General features: G+C 39.0%; 2 protein-coding genes across 4 annotated transcripts in view; one reads left to right on the forward strand and one right to left on the reverse strand.

The window, feature by feature from the left end:
- The window catches only part of PRIMPOL (primase and DNA directed polymerase), a 42493-nt gene that overhangs the window by 7696 nt on the left and 11756 nt on the right, over positions 1-23041 (reverse strand). Inside the window, exons 5-11 of one of the 3 annotated variants that reach the window (XM_049704305.1) lie at positions 19647-19794; positions 15056-15343; positions 4434-4596; positions 2576-2661; positions 1110-1184; positions 485-571; positions 301-409 (exon numbers count right to left, since the gene is read on the reverse strand). In XM_049704305.1, coding sequence (XP_049560262.1) covers positions 301-409; positions 485-571; positions 1110-1184; positions 2576-2661; positions 4434-4596; positions 15056-15343; positions 19647-19794 — 956 coding nt within the window. Of the gene's footprint in view, positions 1-300; positions 410-484; positions 575-1109; positions 1185-2575; positions 2662-4433; positions 4597-15055; positions 15344-19646; positions 19795-23041 lie in introns of all 3 variants that reach the window. The other 2 variants (XM_012537414.3, XM_049704306.1) reach the window with 2 other exon arrangements.
- LOC105748633 (ester hydrolase C11orf54 homolog) lies at positions 12231-14433 on the forward strand. The gene has a single exon (XM_012537393.3). The coding sequence runs from the start codon at positions 12263-12265 to the stop codon at positions 13208-13210; it is 948 nt and encodes a 315-aa protein (XP_012392847.2). The 5' UTR covers positions 12231-12262; the 3' UTR covers positions 13211-14433.

Consider the following 23041-nt stretch of genomic DNA (forward strand, 5'->3'; position numbering starts at 1 on the left):
GGAGCCTGTGCTCCGCAGCAAGAGAGGCCATGATAGTGAGAGGCCCGCGCACCGCGATGAAGAGTGGCCCCCGCTTGCCACAACTAGAGAAAGCCCTCGCACAGAAACGAAGACCCAACACAGCCAAAAGTAAATTAATAAACTCCTAAAAAAAAATAAACACAAACCAAATAAAATATAAATTGAATTACAACTAAATCTATTATAACAAAATCACTTTTATATTCTCATCTTTAAAAATTATAAACGTTTAAGATATAATACTGGTTAAACACACAGAACTCAAACAATATTACTTACATGATATTATTACTCTTGTGGGCTCTTCCAATGTTTTCACACCAGCGGTATTTACAAATATCATAAACCAATAATTCTTCTGGGAAAAAGTAGTTCCAGCGCCGAATTCCTGAACCACAAATAATGTTTCTAAAGATATTATTATTGTATCATATAACAGTTAATTAAGAATAAGACTGTTTACCTCCTTTAATGCCATTTTTATTCACCAACAAGAGAACAAATTGATCAATTTCAGGGTAAGGTGAACACTGAAAACCTTCAGTGGTTTCTACTGCAACAAAAAGAAAAATTAATTATAAATCATAACGGCTAAAACATGAGGAGTTACATTTTAAGTTGTTTAGTACAACCAGGGGTTTTGCAACCTGCCCCTGCCAGTTCGTTTTGGTTTTTTTTGGCCTTCTCTGCAGTTTGTCTTTTAGTCAGTCATAGATTCTTACAAGGAAGCAGGTAAAATTCAGACCTCTCAATTAAATCAAATTTTAGCTAATTTGCATAAAAAGCATTTAGTATCACTTCAGTTGCTTGCTTCATTCTGATAAAGAGAAAAGCAGTCCCTTGCATCCAGGAGCTGTCCTAGTATTATCATTGAGGCCTTGGTGTTGCTACAAGCTGGCTGGGGACCCACAGCTCAGCCCTGGTGTTCTCCTATTAATCATAAACTATTTCACAGAACTTCAACATCAGATAAGGTCACTCTGTGGCCATGATGATTCAAGACATAAATGAACACCACTCTGTACTCATGTATGAACACAGACAAAATATGAACATTTTCCAAACCACAAAAATGACCAAGTGCCCACCTATCTTGTCTAATGTAAGTAGCTGCTCCTTCTTTGCCAATTGTAGCTTTAGTCTCTCTGTAGTTGGCCTTCCTTCTAGATAAGATTTATCAAGATATTTAATCATAAAATTGTCACTGACAGCACCCAATTCAAAACAAACACACTTCCTTGGAGACTTCAAAAGCATCTAACTCAAGCCTGAATCCTATAAGTCCTTTCTAACACCCTTTTACTGAGATGCCCTCAGTTTCCTATGGTGTGCATTCTCCACCGTGGTGACCAGTAATAAACTCAGCTTACCACAGGTGTGTTCTCCAGTGCTCTTTAGCTGTAGAGCACTGACATTCATTATATTTTCTAAGACTCTAATGGAATAATTAAAAATAATTTATTTAAAATCTTACTTAAATTTAAAGACAGAATACTCTTCTTAAAATAAAGCCCGATTTCACTTACAAAAATAGTACACATAATTTAAGAAATTTTGGAAAATATATTACAGCAGAAATGAGAGGAATGTCTAGAAATAACTGTTAAACAACCAGAGGAAAATAAACATAAGAAAATGTTATCCATATTTTTAAAATAAACCTGTGATCATACCTCACATATAATTTTGAGTCTTAACGTCATAAATGGGCATTTTTCGTATTATATAGGCTTTATAAATTTAAATCAAATGGCTACAGAGTATTTTACAGTATGTAACCAATTTTACAGTATGTAACCATTTTGTTGTACATTTAAATTTTCAGTTCCACTACTATAAATAATGATAGCCCAAAATATGTGTATAAAAATATTTACTGGAGAGTTTATATATATCTTAGAAAAAAATCTATATTTTCTTCAGTATAGGAATGAAGTACACATAGATTTTGTGAAAAATTATATGGCCATTAAAAGAATGCAGAGCTTCCCTGGTGGCGCAGTGGTTGAGAGTCCGCCTGCCGATGCAGGGGACACGGGTTCGTGCCCTGGTCCGGGAAGATCCCACATGCCACGGAGCGGCTGGGCCCGTGAGCCATGGCCGCTAAGCCTGCGCGTCAGGGGCCTGTGCTCCGCAATGGGAGAGGCCACAGCAGTGAGAGGCCCACATACCGCAGAAAAAAAAAAAAAAAATGCAGAAGCTCTCCATATACAGGAAATACAGGAAAAGCTCTGCTGGGTTAAACAGGCAGTTATTAACAGTGGTTACCCATCTTTGATTGTGGACAGAGGGGTGAAGAGAACTTTGTTTTTTCATTTTAATATGTGTTTTTTATATAAACAATCTACATTTTCATATTTTCCCCCAAAATACCATAAAATGAAAATTAGTAAAGAAGCTTAAAATACATCAATTTTTATACTTTTTCCATTTTGGATAGAAACCCAGTTGTTCTGAAGGATCAGTACATATGAATACTTAAGATTTAAGATTTATAAGCAAAATAAATTTTGCATCCTTAAATTTTCATAGGAAATTGTTTTCTTAAAATTACCTGAAGTACTGGTATGGTTAAAATTCTCAACTCGTTGTTTATTTTGAGACATGTCACATGTCAGAATTCGTAAAGTATCTGAGGATCTGAAGAAGAAAATAGGTACAACAAAAAGTAACAATATATATTAGAATTAAAGAGACGTGACTACCGAAAGGACACAATTTCAAATAATTTCATAATAAAATCCTTTGTTCAACAGGTAACTGTTCTAGGATATTTATGCCACATTTGCCTACAAAAGCACCAATCCAACCCATACAAAAAAAGAGTAGTTTGGTGATCATTTGAAACTGATGCTTTCCTCTACTACAGAGTAAATCAGAAGACACTAGGACTGCTGAAGCTGCAGAATGAACTATTCCCCAAACATACAGAGCCTTTGAAATTTATGTTAACAAAGTCTGGATAATAGGAAGAAAAAGAGAGGGATGAAATCAAAGGGAAAATAGATTAAAATTAACTGAAAGTGAAAATACATTCATAACCATAAAGAATTTAGCCTTTATTTCAGGAAGAAAAATACCTGATATTTAGTTGGATACACAAATGACAATTAAGATAACTCTACTCAGAAGAACTCTCCACTTCTGTAAAATTAACATTGAAACTACAAAAGAAATGAGATTTGGTAATCAGGAGATTACCTGTACTTCAGGCTGTTATTAGAGACCAACTGTGTTGCTTTTCCCATACATGACAGAATGTGACCTTATTCTGGTGCCAGCAACAGTGGGGAGCAAGAATCATGTAATTTTTAGGACCATGCTACCTCTAGAATCTCAGATATGACGAATAATTAACATTTATTGAGCAGAGACCATGTGCCAGGCACTGTTGTAAGCACATACATACAGCTCTTATTTAATCCTCACAACTCCATGAAATAGATGTTAATATTATTTCCATTTTAAAGGTAGGGAAACTAAGACTTTGATGTTACTTCTAAGATTTGTTATGAAAACTCAAATAGTCCATAAATATATAGAGAAAAACAACGTATCTTCCCACCCTCCTGAGTAACTGCTATCAAATCAACATTTGGACACAACTTGCCTTATGGCAGTGTATTTTAAGTATTTTTATTAAAATTTATCTCTATGGAATTTCTCTTTAAACTTATATGTAGGAAAGGCAAAAAGGAGAAGAATCAGAACAAGTTAATTCAGCGAGGCAATTCAGCCTGATCTTTAACCACATGTCCTACACTAACAAAAATTGCCAGCCCAGAGTGAAGGGGAATAAAGGCATATATTTCTGTTGAAAGATGTCTTTCACACTTTTTAAAAATGACCAAAACATGGGAATTTAAATGTTCAGTAACAGAACTGACAATAGAGTATATCAGTATAATGGAAAATTATATACACATCAACAATTTTATTTACAATTTACTGTTGGTAATTATTAACTTGACAAATATTCATGACATAATGTTGAGTGGATAAAACAGGTGACAAAACAATATAAATAATGATCTCAAGAAATATGTTTAAATGAAGGAGCTATGTAAATTATATTTCTGTACGTGCATATATAAAAAGAAAATTAAATGTTAACAGTAATTAATTTCCAAATGCAATGCATTTTTCATTTTTATAGAATCACTTTTAAAAACTGGAAAATATATCAAATATAATCATAAAAGGATATAAAGAGAAAAATGGTTAAAAAATAACTTTTACTATTATTATTTACTGGACAAAAAAGAACAGTTAACGTAGAATTTTAAGAAATGACTTTCTTTTACTCAAGATATAAAAAATTTATACAATTCACATTTTAGTAATATATAGTGCCATTCACTGCTTAATAAATATTCATGAACACACAATGATTTAATTCTGGTCCTGTATACCTGACATTGCTGACCAAAGCAGAGAGGAAATACTGATTTTCTTTGGAAATATTCTCCGATTGTACAGGATAAAATTTGTTATCTTCAGCAACCTCCAAAGGCACATACTTTCCTATTTTTGATGATTTATACAGTCGAAAGTTTCTATTTCTTGTATAAACTCCTGTATCAAAAATTAATAAAACAATATGAATGCATGTTTTCAGTGATTTGTTTTTATAGTCAGCAAATATTAAGTTAATTCTGTATAGTATTATTAGAAAAAACACCTGGTTGTGGTTCAAGATAGTGACGTAGGAAGATCCTGAACTCACCTTCTCCCAGGGACACACTGAATCTACAGCTATACATAGAACAATTTCCTGTGGAAAAAAATCTGAAAACCGGAATGGCCCCTTCACATCAGACAAACGACAGAGAACTCACACGGAAGCAGATAGGAAAGGCTGAGAGGCACTCTCACCATAAACCTCACCCCAGGCACGGCAGCACACAGTCAGAAGGGAACGCAAACCCGGAACTTCTCCCCAAGGCGTACAGGGTTCATACCCCACATCAGGCACCCCAACTTTTAAGACCAGCACCTGAGAGATGAGCCCTCCAAACACCTGGATTTGAAGACCAACTTGGCTCACACCCACGAGACCCACAGGGCCATGAAAACTGAAAACGGCTCTTAAAGGGCTCACGTGCAGACTCACCCGCCCCAGGGTCAAGTGCAGAAGCAGCCCATTGAAAAGCGCCCATTCGTTATGTGAAAGAGACTCATTTACTAATTTTAAAGCATTGGTCTGAGGGGCAAGGTCCTGTTGGGATATTCTCTAAGGATGGAGGCTGCTGGGTACCTCCTTCCTGCTCTCCTTCTGCCTTGCTAAAGCTGGAGGGAGCTATCTTTCTTTTTTACTTTATCAGCAGGTGCCGTCTTCATACCACCCCTCTGCCTTGCTCCAGCAGTGGGTACCATCTTTGTGCTCTCCCTCTGCCATGATCCAGAGTGCCAGTAGCTCCCAGAGGGGAGCTTCTACACACATCTGCTGCCCTGGTTTTCACAGCTGGTGACACACTTTCTGTGGCTACCATCCAGACACCCCTTGATCTCCTGGCTCTAGAGGTTAGGGAAGCTTGTGATCCTGGGTCCCATGGAGCTGTAACAATCAGAGAGACAGCTCTTGGTAGACTACCACTCCCAGAGTACTGCACAGACAGCAGACTTAAACACCCCCCCAGTCTTTCTAACAAAGAGGCCTATTTGCTTGTCCTAGAGCTTAGGGGCTCTTAGGGAATGGAGGCCAGTGGACACCATCTTGGCACTCTCCCTCCACCTCACTACAGCTCACCAGTATCTCTCAGAAAGGAGCTTATACACTCATCTGGAGCCCCAAATTTTGTGACTCCTGCCCAGCCAGACTGCCTGGCTCTGGTGACTAGCAGGGCTTAGGCTTGTGGTCCCACAGGAGTGTATGTATTTGCATTTTTTAAAAGCTGCTGCCTGAAGGTCTGGCTTCCAATCAGCTTGAATCTAGGTGCTGACTGAGATCCTCCCCTTTGGGGCACTGACTGCTCTTGGCACACACTCAGTTACTAGGAGCTATTAAAAATATAATAGGGGGCTTCCCTGGTGGCGCAGTGGTTGACAGTCCACCTGCCGATGCAGGGGACATGGGTTCATGCCCCAGTCCGGGAAGATCCCACATGCCGTGGAGCGGCTAGGCCCATGAGCCATGGCCACTTGGCCTGTGCGTCTGGAGCCTGTGCTTCACAATGGGAGAGGCCACAACAGTGAGAGGTCCGCATACCACAAAAAAAAAAAAAAGTGTGTGTGTGTGTGTATATATATATATATATATATATATATATATATATATATATAAAAATAGGCTGCTTGGACAAGCACAGAGGTTTGTGACAACATGAGCTAAGACACGACTGAATAATAAAGTTCATCTTCTACACAAGGCCAACCCTTCAAGACTGGGAGAAGTGGCTGTTGCATCTAATGGGTAGAAACCAACACAGAGAGTCAAGCAAAATGAAGAAACAGAGGAATATATTCCAAATGAAAGAACAAGATAAAACCTCAGGGGAAAAAATCTTAATGAAACAGAGAAAAGTAACTCACCTGATAAAGAGTTCAAAATAATGGTCATAAAGATGCTTGCTGAACTCAGGAAAGAATGGAGGAACACGATGAGAACTTCAACAAAGAGAAAATATAAGAAAGTACCAAACATAAATCAAAGAACTGAAGAATACCGTAAGTGAACTGAAAAATACACTAGAGGGGTTCTATGGCAGACTAGATGAAGGAAAAGAGAGGATCAGTGAACTCAAACACAGGGCAGAGGAACTCATCCAATCAGAGCAGCAAAAAAAGAAAAGAATGGAAAAAAAAGTGAAGACTGCTTAAGGGATTTATGGGACAACATCAAGCAGACTAACATTCACATTAAAGGAGTCCTAGAGGAAAAAAAAGAGACAGAGACAGAAAGGAACAGAAGACTTATTTGAAGAAATAATGGCTGAAAACACCCCTAACCTGGGGAAGGAAACGGACATACAGATACAGGAAGCCCAGAGAGTTCCAAATAAGATCAATCCAAAGAGACCCATACCAAGACACATTATAATTAAAATGCCAAAAGTTAAAGGGAGAGAATCTTAAAGTAGCAAGAGAAAAAACTTGTTACATACAAGGGAACCCCATAAGACTATTACTCCAGAAGGGAGTGGTATGATATATTCAATCTGGCTGACATAAAAAAAAATTTCCAACCAAGAATACTCTACCTGAAGTTATCATTTATAATTGAAGGAGAGAGAAAGTTTCCCAGATAAATAAAGGCTAAAGGAGTTCACCACCACACCACTAAACCAGCCTTGTAAAAATATTAAAGGGACTTCCTTAAACTGAAAAAATAAAAGGGGTGTTAATTAGTAACAAGAAAACATATGGGGACTTCCCTGGTAGTCCAGTGGTAAAGAATTCACCTTCCAATCCTGGGGATGCAGGTTCTCTGGTCAGGGAACTAAGACCCACGTGCCGCAGGGCAACTAAGCCCACGTGCGCCACAACTTCTGAGCTCACGCACCTCAAACAGAGAGCCTGCGTACTGCAAACTATAGAGCCTCCACGCTCTGGAACCCGAGCGCCAGAACTACAGAGCCCACGTGCCCTGGAGCCTGCACGCCACAACTAGAGAGAGAAAACCCACACACCACAACTAGAGAGAAGCCCGCACACCACAATCAAAGATCCCACATGCCTCAACAAAGATCCTGCATGCCATAACTAAGACCTGACATGCCAAAAATAAATAAATAAGTCTTTTTTTTTTTAAGAAAGAAAGTATAAATCTCACTGGTAAAGGTAAATATATAGTAAAGGTAGTGGATTAAGACTTATAAAACTAGGGACTTCCCTGGTGGCACAGTGGTTAAGAATCCCCCTGCCAATGCAGGGACATGGGTTCAAGCCCTGGTCTGGGAAGATCCCACATGCCACAGAGCAACTAAGCCCATGCGTCACAACTACTGAGCCTGCACTCTAGAGCCTATCAGCCACAACTACTGAGCCCACATGCCACAGCTACTGAAGCCCACACGCCTAGAGCCCATGCTCCACAACAAGAGAAGCCACCGCAATGAGAAGCCCATGCACCACAACAAAGAGTAGCCCCCACTCACCGCAACTAGAGGAAGCCCGTGCGCAGCAACGAAGACCCAATGCAGCCAAAAAAATTAAATGATCGTTATCAACTTAAAATAGACTGTTATAAGTTATATGCAAGCCTCATGGTAACCAAAAAGTAAAAACCTATAGTAGATAATACAAAAAATGACAAAAGGAAACTAAGTATACCACTAGAAAAGTCATCAAACCACAAAGGGAGAGAGCAAGAAAAGTAGAAGGGAACAGAGGAACTACAAAACAGCAGAAAACTATTAACAATATGGCAATAAGTACATACCTATCAATAATTAAGTGTAAATGGACTAAATTCTCCAATCAAAAGATACAGAGTGGCTAAATGAATAAAAAAACAAGACCGGGCTTCCCTGGTGGCACAGTGGTTGAGAATCTGCCTGCCAATGCAGGCAACACGGGTTCGAGCCCTGGTCTGGGAAGATCCCACATGCCGCGGAGCAACCAAGCCCATGAGCCATAACTACTGAGCCTGTGCGTCTGGAGCCTGTGCTCCGCAATGAGAGGCCGTGATAGTGAGAGGCCCGTGCACCGTGATGAAGAGTGGCCCCCGCCTGCCGCAACTAGAGAAAGCCGTCGCACAGAAACGAAGACCCAACACAACCAAAAATAAAAATAAATTAAAAAAAAAAAAGAGATTCCACATCTTCGCCCAACGTTGGCTTTCCTTTAAAAAACAAAAACAAACAAAAAAGCAAAACAAGACCTATCTATATGCTGCCTACAAGAGATGCACTTCAGACATAAGGATACACACAGGCTGAAAGTGAAGGGGTAAAAAAAGATATTCCAAACAAAGAGAAGCAAAAAGAAAGCTGGAATAGCTATACTTGTATCAGACAAAACAGACTTAAAACAAAGACTGTAATAAGAGACAAAGAAGAGCATTACATAATGATAACTGATTAAGGGATCAATACAAGAAAAGGACATTTGTAAATACTTATATACACCCAACATAGGAGCATCTAAATATATAAAGCAAATATTAACAAACCTAAAGGGAGAAATAGACAGCAATACAATAATAGTAGAAAAATTTAATACCCCACTTACTTCAATGGATAGAGCATCCAGAAAGAAAATCAGTAAGGAAATATTAGCCTTAAAGGACACATTAGATCAGATGGACTTTACAGAACATTCCATTCAAAAGCAACAGAATATACATTCTTCTGAAATGCACATGGAACCGTCTCCAGGACAGATCATATGTTAGGCCACAGCAAGTCTTAACAAATTTAAGAAGACTGAAATCACATCAAGCATCTTTTCTGACCACAGTGGTGTGAAACTAAAAATTAATTACAAGAAGAAAACTGGAAAATTCACTTGTATGTGGAGATTAAATAACATGCTAATGAGTAAACAATGGGTCAACAAAAATTAAAGGAGAAATAAAAAAATACCTGAGATAAAAGAAAATGGAAACACAACATACCAAAATGTACAGGATGCAACAAAAGCAGTTCTAAGAGGGAAGTTAACAGTGATATAGGCCTACCTCAAGAAACAAGAAAAATCTCAAATAAACAATCTAAAATTATACATCAAGGAACTACAAAAATAAAACCAAATGAAGCCCAAAGTTAGTAGACAGAAAGAAATAAAAGATCAGAGCAGAAACAAATAGAGACTAAAAAAAAAAAAAACAAAAAGATGAAACCAAGAGCTGGTTCTTTGAAAAGATAAACAAAATTGATAAACCTTAGGTAGATTCACCAAGAAAACGAGAGGACTCATATAAATAAAATCAGAAATGAAAGAGGAGACGTTACAACTGACACAAAGGATCATAAGAGACTACCATGAATAATTATATGCCAACAAATAGGACAACCTAGAGTAAATGAATAAATTCCTAGAAGCATACAACCTGCCAAGACTGAATCATGAAGAAATCGAAAATCTGAATGGACCAAGTACTAGTAAGGACACTGAATCAGTTAACAAAAACCTCCCAACAAAGCAAAGTCTAGGATCAGATGGCTTCAAATGTGAATTCTATCAAAGATTCAAAGAATACCAATCCTTCTCAAACTCTTACAAAAAACAGAAGAGGGAACATGTCCAAACTTACTTTACAAGACCAAAATTCCCCGAGAGCAAAACTAGACAAGGATACCATAAGAAAAGAAAACTACAGGCCAATATCACTGATGAACATAGATCAAAAAATCCTCAACAACATATTAGCAAACCAACTTGAACACTACATTAAAAGGATCATACACCATGATCAAGTGGGATTTATTCCAGGGATGCAAGGACAGTCCAACATCCACAAATCAATCAATGTGAGGTAACAACACATTAACAAATGAAGGATAAAAATCATATGATCATCTCAACAGATGCAGAAAAAGCATTTGACAAAATTCGACATCCGCTTATGATAAAAACTTTCAATAAAGCAGATACAGAGGAAACATACCCAACATAAAGGCCACATATGACAAGTCCACAATTAGAAATACTCAGCAGTGAAAAACTGAAAGCTTTTCCTCTAAGATCAGGAACAAGACAAGGACGCACACTCTCGCCATTTTTATTCAATGTAGTATTGGAAGTCCTAGCCACAGCACTTGGGCAAGAAAAGAAAGAAAAAAAGCATCCAAATTGTAAAGGAAGAAGTAAAACCATCATTGTTTGCAGATATATTGTATACTTGATATTATACAGGTCTGCCTCAACTAACAACTGGTTACATCCCAACAAATAAGTTGAAAACGCATTTAATACACCTAACCTACTGAATATCATAGCTTAGCCTAGCCTACATTAAATGTGCTCAGAACACTTACATTAGCCTACAGTTGGGCAAAATCATCTAACACAAAGCCTATTCTGTAATAAAGCACTGAATACCTCATGTAATTTATTGAATAGTACATTGAAAGTAAAAAGAACAGAATGGTCGTCTGGATACAAAATGATTGTGACTGATCTTATCACCTGACTGCATGGCTGACCGTGAGCTGCAGCTAACTGTCACTGCCCAGCATCACAAGAGGGCACATATCACTAGACCAGGAAGACATCGAAACTGAAAATTCGAAGTACGGTTTCCACTGAATACATTACTTTTACACCACTGTAAAGTCAAAAAATTTTAAGTGGGGAAAAAAAAGTGGTAGGTCAAACCATCATTAAGTCAGGGATCATCTATATGTAGAAAACCCTAAAGACTCTACCAAAAAAATGTTTGAATAAATGAATTCAGTAAAGCTGCAGGATACAAAATCAATATACAGAAATCTGTGGTGTTTCTATACACTAATAACAAACTATCGAAAGAGAAAATAAGAAAACAATCCCACTTACAATTGCATCAAAAAGAATAAAGTATCTAGGAATAAATTTAACCAAAGAGGTGAAAGACCTGCACACTGAAAGCTACAGGCATACTTCAGAGCTACTGTGGGTTCAGTTCCAGAACGCCACAATAAAAGCAAATATCAGAAAAAAGTCACACGAATTTTTTCGCTTCCCAGTGCTTATAAAAGTTATGTTTATATTACATTATAGTCTATTAAGGGTATAATAGCAGTCTTTAAAAATATACATACCTTAAGAAATACTTTGTAACTAAAAAAGTGCTAACCACCATCTGAGGCTTCAGTGAGTCATCGTAGTAACATCAAAGATCACTAATCATAGATCATCAAAACAAATAATAATGAAAAAGTATAAAATATTGCAAGAATTACCAAATGTGAAACAGAGACACAAAGTGAGTAAATGCTGTTGGAAAAATTGCGATATCAGTGGTTGACTCAGGGCTGTCACAAACCTTTAATTTGTAAAAAACACAGTATCTGTGAAGTGTCATAAAACAAGGAATGCCTGTTTTATTTCCAAATTCTTACACTTGGTTGTCAGGGGTGCTAGAAAGATATGCAATACAGCAGGAACACTTCCTATTCTCAGCCTGATTGGCCTGGTAATCTTGCTTATAGCTTAAATCTCCTTTTCTTCAACTTGTAGACACTGAAGCTCTCTGAGTTGCTCTAACTATCAATGGCAAAAATGCTGCTCTTATGGTTTTTCAAATCACAAGCTAGAACTCAACATAAAAATGAGGTTTAGTTTTAGGTGTAGGCTTCCCTCACGGATTAGAAAGAAGATGTCTTGTGCTGAGTATTCTTTTCATGTGCCAAGTCTAGAGGAGCTTGTTGGAGTTCTGCAGAAGGGGCTAACGGATAACTTTGCTGATGTCCAGGTCTCTGTAGTTGATTGCCCTAATTTGACCAAGGAGCCATTTACCTTTCCCGTAAAAGGTATCTGTGGGAAAACTAGAATTGCAGAAGTAGGAGGTGTGCCTTACTTATTGCCTCTTACAAATAAAAAAAAAGTTTATGATCTAAATAAAATCGCAAAAGAAATCCAGCTTCCTGGAGCTTTTGTTCTTGGAGCAGGAGCAGGCCCATTTCAGACTCTTGGATTCAATTCTGAGTTTATGCCAGTTGTTCAAACAGAAAGTGAACACAAACCTCCTGTGAATGGAAGTTACTTTGCTCATGTTAACTCTGCAGATGGAGGGTGCCTACTTGAGAAATACAGTGAGAAATATCATGATTTTGGGTTTGCATTACTGGCTAATCTTTTTGCCAGTGAAGGCCAACCTGGAAAGGTCATTGAGGTGAAAGCCAAAAGAAGAACTGGAAAACTTAACTTTGTGACTTGTATGGGACAGACTCTTGAAAAACATTATGGAGATAAGCCTGTAGGAATGGGAGGTACTTTCGTGATTCAGAAGGGAAAAGTGAAGACTCATATTATGCCAGCAGAATCTTCTTCCTGCCCATTGAACGCTGATGAAGACGTGAATAAATGGTTACGTTTTTATGAGATGAAGGCTCCTTTGGTTTGTCTGCCAGTTTTTATCTCCAGAGACCCAGGGTTTGATTTGCGGTTGGAGCACACTCATTGTTTTAGTCATCATGGAGAAGGTGGACACTACCATTATGACACCACCCCAGATATAGTGGAATATCTTGGATACTTCTTACCTGCAGAGTTTCTCTATCGCATTGATCAACCAACAGAGACCCATTCATTTGGGCGAGATTAAATCAACTGATACTCGTTTGACTGATTAACTCATTAATTGATACTAATATAAAGCCTAATAGAAATGATCTCACTACTTAATAAGCCCTATTTTTTTCGGCCTTTGAAATGAAAGGTATGTCGACACCGTGCTCTGTATTACTTCACAGATCTATCTGAAAGGGATTATTGGGAACAAAGACACATGATGGAGATGTTCTTCATTCTTTTTATTCTAAAAATCAGTCTTGGGCTTCCCTGGTGGCACAGTGGTTGAGAGTCCGCCTGCCGATGCAGGGGACACGAGTTCGTGCCCTGGTCCGGGAAGATCCCACATGCCGTGGAGCGGCTGGGCCCGTGGGCCATGGCCGCTGAGCCTGCGCGTCCGGAGCCTGTGCTCCACAACGGGAGAGGCCACAACAGTGAGAGGCCCGCATACCACACACACAAAAAAAAATCAGTCTTATGTTTATAATTAAATATAAACAGGATTAAGAATCAAGTGATGATTCCCACTAGCTAATGGCAATAATTTACATTTGTAGATTCAGTTTTTCAAGTTAGTCTTACAACTGCTAAGTGGATGTTTCTGGGTATTAGAAAAATCAGTGCTGGTAATGTTGATAGTTGTTAAATCTTTCTACTGAATTTTTAAAATCCATTTTAGAAGTCAAAGTACACTTTTTTCATGGAATAAGGTGGTCAGAGGGAGCAACTTTACTCCTTTTGGTGATGTTGAACCATACTCTGAAGTTTGTAATTTGCCTTTAACAAATATTAGCAACCAGATGGTTAGCCATGATTCCTCCTTTGTTTGGACTGTCAATTGGAAGCAGTTTGTGCCTTGTTGGTTATTTGCGAGAAGTGAAAAGAAACAGCATCAAAATACAACCTCGAAGTGAGTATACTTTAATTTATAAATGAGGCTGTTGCCGAATATGACTATTATCCTTCATGAAATGTAAAATTATACCTTTACCAATTGTAATGACTGAAGTTTTCCTCAGTGTTTTTCTATAATAATCATGAGCCAAAAACAACTCTCTAATCTTGTAATGCCAACACTGATTTAGGAGCTTTTTAGTACTAAGCATATAATAAATTGTCAAGAAATATTTTTTGTCTTTGGATGTTAACTATAACATGTCCAGTGAGTATAAATTCCTAAATATTATTTTTTAATAAACACTAGTTTGTACCAAAAGAAATGAATAAAAATTTTACATTCATAAAAAAAAAAAAAAATGAGGTTTAGTTCACCAAATTGGAGCTCAGCTGAATTAGGGGTCCTGATTGGCCTGTGTGTTACCTAAACAGGCTGAGGTCCCGTGCCAGTGCTTCATACATCCTCAGATTCAGAGACCAGAAGCAAGCAGGGCAGAAGACAGCACAGCTGACGAAGCCACCAGTTTTATCATAGGAGCAAGTTGATGAAATAACCCTGCAAAGCTCTTCAGTGCAGAAAACGCCAGGCTTACTTTGCCACCTAATAGCTCCATTTTTACATTGTACCTATTTTTACAATTTATTTCATCTAATTAAACCTGTCAGCAGCACTGGAGACTGCTATCCAACTGTCCCCTGTCATGAATCCTGTGAACATTTCAGAGCAGGAGCCAGCCACAACCATTCTCTTCTGGAGCTCAGGCCAGCCTGCTGCTTAGGTCCCACAGCACCCCTTTAAGATCTCCTAACAGAAACCTACTAGATTTCCTGCACCTGAGCTCACTGATCACATTCTGCTAGTGACCCCAGTCGTTGTGGAGCAGTGGTGGTAGTAAGAATCCTAAGCAAAGTGACAGGTGGACACTGACTGGTCTCTCACAGAAGTACACAAGTCCAACAGACAGCTGTCAATTCTACTTACCTAGATCTACAAAAAGATGCTTTTCTCCTACGTTATTCTTCACAATTAAAAATGAAAGATCAGGACTGCTTTGCTTAGCTGACCCCAGCCTCTCCAGTTTCTTTGAATTCGTTGTCCAGCTCTCTCCCATATCCTTATCTGTGGACTTTTTGCTAAAGGAAATTCCTTGTTTAACTGGTGTTTCAGAAAAATGGGAAAATTCATGGCCCATTGTCTCTGGAGTCATATCATCATCTTCACTAGCAATTAAGTGAAAAGCAGGCTCTAACATTTTTCTCACAAAATTACCTAAAGGAAAAATAAAAAGGTTAATCTAATTCTTTTCTGCAAACTATAACAAGATCTAGGCACAAATCTACACAGGACAATTTTACACAGTAAGGCTTCTACTTTCAATTTCTGGTTTTAAAACTGAGTTGTTGGTCTTCCATGGTGGCGCAGTGGTTGAGAGTCCACCTGCCGATGCAGGGGACACAGGTTCGTGCCCCGATCCAGGAAGATCCCACATGCTGCGGAGCGGCTGGGCCCGGGAGCCATGGCCCCTGAGCCTGCGGGTCTGGAGCCTGTGCTCCGCAACAGGAGAGGCCACAACAGTGAGAGGCCCGCGTAACGCAAAAACAAAAAAAAACAACTGAGTTGTTATTATAAACTGTAACGCACCTCTCCTATACTTCCTTCCTCTTGTGTAATCATTTACTTTTTAAATTCCCTTTGACAGGGGAGTTTGGTGTAACTTGTAAACAAATCATCTTAGAAAGGAAGGTTAATGTGAGACAATTTGTCAATGTTACTAGTATGGGCCTGGGCCAAATGCTCTGTCACCAAAAAAGCACCATTTTAATGAACACAAATTGAGTAGAATTTACAATCACAATCAATGATTAAAGAATGCAAGGTTCCGACTGGAGGGGTGGGATAGGGAGGGTGGGAGGGAGGGAGACGCAAGAGGGAAGAGATATGGGAACATATGTATATGTATAACTGATTCACTTTGTTATAAAGCAGAAACTAACACACCATTGTAAAGCAATTATACCCCAATAAAGATGTAAAAAAAAAAAAAAAACTTTGATTAGGATTTAAAAGGATTTTGAATTGGATACCAGCTGAATATTTTCTTTATTACTGAATAACGTCTTCTATTAAAGCTTCAGTGTGTTTAATGTTTAAAAAAAAAAAAAGAATGCAAGGTTTACACAAGTAAACAGTGCTGCCACACTCTCCCCATGTCAGGACGTCAGCAAATTTCTCAGGACTTATATCTTCTCTCCTTCACTCGCATGACGCACCCCAAGAACCTGGACATTCACAGCCATCAGTTTAAGGTTCTTGCTCCTCCTGCCTCTCCCGATAACTGGTCATGAGCAAGTTGTGGCCCAATAACTAAAGTCCAGAACTAAAGCAAGTAAATACATCTATTGTATTTCAACATTTATTCTAAGAGCTCTAAATATGAGTGGCGCTATCTTTACATAGAAAAGATGGTATGACAATCCAGAGCTTCTTTCAACTCTCGTAATTTGTATCATAAAATCAAATAACCATCTGGTTAAGTTGCTTCACGCATAACAATACTGGAGAAATACACTACCGTAAGAAAAACTTAACTTTAGTCTTTAAAATTGGTATAGTCTGGGCTTGTCACTTTATTTACCAGACAGCTTGAACCCTTAAATCATAAGATACACATGCTCTAAGTTCAAAATTCTTTCTCCAAATTAGACTTAATTACTTCCCTCCTCAAAGAAACAAATCCACTATCTTCTAAAACTAAAAATCAAAATGAAAGCAAAAGAATTTGATCCTTGGAATCATACACAGACATGATTATCTCTGGAATGAGGGAAATAAGGTAAACACTGAGTAAAAAGAAATCATGACACATCAAAGGACAATAAAGCAGTCCAAACATAAATTGATAAAGTAAATTTTCCTGGAAATGTAAAATTACACCTACTTGACACCAAGAAGGCGTGGCTGCAGAACCAGTTGCCAAGACTGTGCTTAGGAGGCCGGGCTAGGACAATGGACGGTGTAACCACCTTAATACTAACACCGGCTCCAGCGAACTACTCTGCTTTCTGCTGCCCTTCCCAATAGTATCACCCTCACCTCATCATTAATACAGGGACAATTTTGTTGGCTGGGAATAACTCAAAAGAACGTATCGATCACAGAAATTTCAGGTTCTATGGCAGGCTGGTAGGAAAGTATTTCAAGGAGATCAAATTTGTACATCTTGCTAACATTCTATGATCTTACAGTTCCTAATTCCTCTTTCTGAAAGGTTGACAAAAGGAAGTGGAAATGTCACCAAGAGATACATTGAGGGAGGGGAACCAAAGTGGTGAATCTGGACTATTTCATAACCTCTGCATCTCTGGTTCTGACAGTTCGTAATTCTGGAGGACCGAAGCCACAGATGGCATCCCGTTTACCAGGTCTGACCATGTCTCCCACTCCAGCCACACTAGCTGCTCCCCAAATTAGTCACGAACTCTTACCTCTACACTTTTGCTTACGCTGTTCTGACAGTAAAGCCTTTCTTATCTTTGCCTGATGGAATCTGATTTAAAGCCCAGCTTCAACATCAGTAGGAGACACTGCTCATTACCGGTCAAATTTCCACTCTCCTCTTCCGCCTAGGAGCAAATCTCCGTGCTTAGCCTCGTGGCTAGGAGCCAGACCAGACCACAAGGAGTAAATAGGAATCAAAGAAATACCTGCTTAGGACTCTACCCCCGCACCAGACAGCAGAGCCACCTAACATTCAGTCATTCATTCAGCAAATATTAAATGACTTCTTGTATTTATGGTAGCTGCTGCTGCTCCTGCTACTGTTATATTATTATTACTGATAAAGACATTACTGTCTGATAAGCTCTGGAAATACAATAGTGAATAAGAAACAATCCATGCCCTAAAGAAACATTAAGTAGACTAGAGAAGACAAAACAAGAAATTACCCCAGGAAGTGGTGAACCCTTTGGCATGATAGGCACTGGGCACGCTCTGCAGCCCAGAGGGAACATGAACCTAAGTCTTAGGGTTTTGGGATGTGACAGAAAAGGCTTCTCAGATGACAATACCTACACTGAGTCTTAACAGACCAGGTGAACTGGTCAGACAGCAGCGTCAAAAAGTGCAGAGGCCTAAGGACTAGAGAAAATGTGGCCCCCGTGGGAGCTAAGTGAAGGACAGTTAGAAGTGCCAAGTGGTGAGAGATGAGGCCAGTGCACAATGGGCCTCATCATGCAAACTAAGACACCTGGACTTTTCCCTGAAGGCAAGGAATAATCCTGGAAGGGTTTGAGGCACACAGTAGTATGATCAGATCACTCTAGCTAGCTGACTAAAGGAGTAAGCAAGACACAGCATTTCCACTTGGGTAAAAGGGTGAATGGTCGTACCACTCGGATATACACCTCACAGGAGAAGGAGCAAGTTTGGGAGAAAAGATGAGGAGACTGGTCTAGGACACATTGAGTTTCAAGTGTCTGTGTGGGGATGTTTAATGGGAGAACTGTCTTGGCTGCACATAAAGACTTGAGTCATCAACACACAGATGGGAACTGAAGCCATGACGGTGGATGATCATTAAGGTTACAGATGGAGTGAACAAAGGGACGAGGACAGATTCAACAATTACTAAAATCCAAGGGATGAAAGAAAGAGACAGAGAAGAAATGTCCAACTAAGCTAACAGAAAATGGGGAGATAATAAGGAGTCCTAGGTATACAGCACACTAGGCCACTGTGACCTAGTGTTACCCTAATCTAGCAATTAGACGTTGACTTTTATGCCAGTCTTTTAGTGACTATGTTCATGCCTTTTGCCTTTGGTACTCTGGAAACTGTCAGACACTTGTTCTGAAATGGATTACCTGTTACCTGAACTTCAGTCAATCATCTGCTTGCCCTACCCCTGCTCTGATACACACTCAGGATTTTTGCTTTTATTCAGACCTTGGTTTTCAGTGTTCCCTTTCTGCCTATCTGTTCCCCCTTTGGACTGACTTCATTTTATACCTGGGCCTATATCTCTAAATGTCCAGTCCTGGAATTAATCCTCTGGTTACACTTTCAGGCTTACACATCTACACTTCTCTCCAACCCTAAGATTTGGCCTGGAACAAGAAATAAGGCTTCGTTAGTGTGGCCTGGAACCCAAGCCCAGTTCTCATGTACTAAAAGCTAAGGCAAGGCTTAAGCGAAGGTCAGAAATCCAGATCTGAGTCAGCATCACAGATAAGACTTGAATTAGGCCTCTCCTGCATTACCCAGAAAACTTCTGAAAGGACTCCTGTTGGAACAGAAACCAGGACCAGGGCATGCATGGCCATCCCAGTATCTACAGCAAGAGGCACTAATGCCAAGGATATCCTGAGTACATTAATGTGTCTAAAATGTATCTAGAATAGGAAGATAGATCTAGAACTAAAGGCCAATCCTGAAAACATGAAAAATCATGATTCATTTTTTTAGGACAGGTTAATGACCATAAAACCTGACAAATAAAAAACTTTAAGAGGAAAGGGAAGCTTACGTTTTTAATATAACTGTGACTTTTTAAAAAAAACAGTACACTTACCAACATGAATATTATCTTTAAATGCCACATCATGGAGTTGAAATATTAAATGGCGGCTAAATTTTTCATTGGTGCTAGAATCCAAGTTGAGAACATCTTCAGCTGAACAACTAACCCTGTAAAACTGTTGAAGTGCTCTACAAACATGCTGAAAACACAAGTAAAACATCAATAATTAGTGTTTTTTGTTTCAAAATTTTTCCATGAGCAAAATTCAAATATCTTGGTACAAGTCTAATCTGTTTTTTATTTTGATATCAGATTATTACATAACAATTTTACTGAATTACTTATGTACTGAAATATACATATTTAAATTATTATACATGTTTATGTTAAAAATGCATAGGCTCGGGCTTTCCTGGTGGCGCAGTGGTTGAGAGTCCACCTGTCGATGCAGGGGACACAGGTTCGTGCCCTGGTCTGGGAAGATCCCACATGCCACGGAGCGGCTGGGCCCGTGAGCCATGGCCGCTGAGCCTGCGCGTCCAGAGCCTGTGCTCCGCAACGGGAGAGGCCACAACATTGAGAGGCCCGCGTACCGCCAAAAAAAAAAAAAAAAAAAAAAAAAATGTATAGGCTCGCAGGGTTAAAGGCCTCTCAGAATTCAATTTATCTTATACATTAATCTCTAAAATCAAAATAAAAATATTTCTTTTTAAGCACCTTTTTATAAATTTTATTTATGTATTTATTTATTTGTTGTTTGGTTGCTGCGGCAGGTGGGCTCCTTAGCTGCGGCATGCATGTGGCATCTAGTTCCCTGACCAGGGATCGAATCCAGGCCCCCTGCATTGGGAGCAACAGAGTCTTTATCCACTGTGCCACCAGGGAAGTCCTAAGCATCTCTTTAAATATTATCTATGAGTTAAAAAGTCACTCCATTGTTTCTAGTTTTAGTTTTCAGAAAGTTGCTCATGCACACTGAGCCCAAATCTACGTCCGAGAATGTGGCCTCCAGGGCTAGGTGATGCTACTAATGAAAGCAGTTACGCATCATAGGAAGGTAGCGAGCACAGGGTTTAGGAGCACACGATTAGGAGTCAGAAAGGTTTGAGTTCTGGCTTTGCCACTTACCAGCTCTGTCGCTTTAGTCAAGTCCAAACCTAACATTCCTCAACTGCAAAATGGGATAATAATAGAACCTAACATTTCAGGTTATTGTAGGGAGCAAAGAGAAAATGGGAGTAAAGAGTTGGCCCAATGCTGGCACACGTAACTGCTTAAAAGCATCAGCTGTGCAGCCACAGAACATGTCACTTCTGAAGCCTCAGTCTTCTCTTTTGCAAAACGAAGGTACTAAGAAACACCACACAGGTATGGCACTGGCACAAAAACAGAAATATAGATCAATGGAACAGGACAGAAAGCCCAGAGATAAACCCACACACATATGGTCACCTTATCTTTGATAAAGGAGGCAAGAATATACAGTGGAGAAAAGACAGCCTCTTCAGTAAGTGGTGCTGGGAAAACTGCACAGGTACATGTAAAAGAATGAAACTAGAACACTCCCTAACACCATACACAAAAATAAACTCAAAATGGATTCAAGACCTAAATGTAAGGCCAGCCACTATCGAACTCTTAGAAGAAAACATAGGCAGAACACTCTATGACATAAATCACAGCAAGATCCCTTTTAACCCACCTCCTAGAGAAATGGAGATAAAAACAAAAATAAACAAATGGGACCTAATGAAACTTAAAAGCTTTTGCACAGCAAAGGAAACCATAAACAAGACGAAAAAACAACCCTCAGAATGGGAGAAAATATTTGCAAATGAAGCAACTGACAAAGGATTAATCTCCAAAATTTACAAGCAGCTCATGCAGCTCAATATCAAACAAACAAACAACCCAATCCAAAAGCGGGCAGAAGACATTTCTCCAAAGAAGACATTTCTCCAAAGAAGATATACAGATGGCCAACAAACACATGAAAGGATGCTCAACATCACTAATCATTAGAGAAATGCAAATCAAAACTACAATGAGATATCATCTCACACGAGTCAGAATGGCCATCATCAAAAAATCTACAAACAATAAATGCTGGAGAGGGTGTGGAGAAAAGGAAACCCTCTTACACTGTTGGTGGGAATGTAAATTGATACAGCCACTATGGAGAACAGTATGGAGGTTCCTTAAAAAACTACAAATAGAACTACCATACGACCCAGCAATCCCACTACTGGGCATATACCCTGAGAAAACCATAATTCAAAGAGTCATGTACCAAAATGTTCACTGCAGCTCTATTTACAATAGCCAGGACATGGAAGCAACCCAAGTGTCCATCGACAAATGAATGGATAAAGAAGATGTGGCACATATATACAATGAAATATTACTCAGCCATAAAAACAAATGAAATCATTTGTAGTGAGGTAGATGGACCTAGAGTCTGTCATACAGAGTGAAGTAAGTCAGAAAGAGAAAAACAAATACAGTATGCTAACACATATATATGGAATATTAAAAAAAAAAAGGTCATGAAGAACCTAGGGGCAAGACAGGAATAAAGATGGACGTACTAGAGAATGGACTTGAGGATACAGGGAGGGGGATACGTAAGCCGGGACGAAGTGAGAGAGTGGCATGGACATATATACACTACCAAATGTAAAACAGGTAACTAGTGGGAAGCAGCCGCATAGCCCCGGGAGATCAGCTCGGTGCTTTGTGACCACCTAGAGGGGTGGGATAGGGAGGGTGGGAGGGAGGGAGATGCAAGAGGGGAAACATGGGGACATATGTATATGTATAACTGATTCACTCTGTTATAAGGCAGAAACTAACACACCATTGTAAAGCAATTATACTCCAAAAAGATGTTTAAAAAAAAAAAAAAGAAACACCACACAGGGTTATCTTGGAATTAGCAAAAATGTCTGTACACTGCCAAACACTTAGATACCAAATAGTTATGCAGTAAATTGTGTTTATTAACGTTATTTTGGTATTATAGCATACCACCTCCCATCATGCTCTCTGATCCTACTCTTCTTCAGTAAATTCTTTCTCAGAGAAGTCTTCCTCAATTTCCTTATCTACATCAAATTGCCCCATATATATTCTACCTCTAGTTGTAGTACTTACACAGCTGCAATTTTTGTGATTATTTTGATAGGTTTCCTCTATATCATAGAGAATATCCCTCAGGATCTGTTCTCTCCTGCTTCTGTAAATAGAACCCTGATTATTAGCTAGATATGAGATCATCGAGAATAAAGACCATGTTCCCCAGACTCCCTTGCAGTAAGGTGTGGCCATGTGATTAAGTTCTGGCCAACAGGATGTGAGCAGAAGGAAAATATTCCACTTCTACATTATAATCTTAAAGGAAAGGGGCATGCTCACCCCTTCCCCATTTTCTACTGTCTAAAATGTAG

Source organism: Orcinus orca, chromosome 21 (genome assembly GCF_937001465.1).
Source record: "Orcinus orca chromosome 21, mOrcOrc1.1, whole genome shotgun sequence".
In the NCBI taxonomy this organism is placed as follows: Eukaryota; Metazoa; Chordata; class Mammalia; order Artiodactyla; family Delphinidae; genus Orcinus; species Orcinus orca.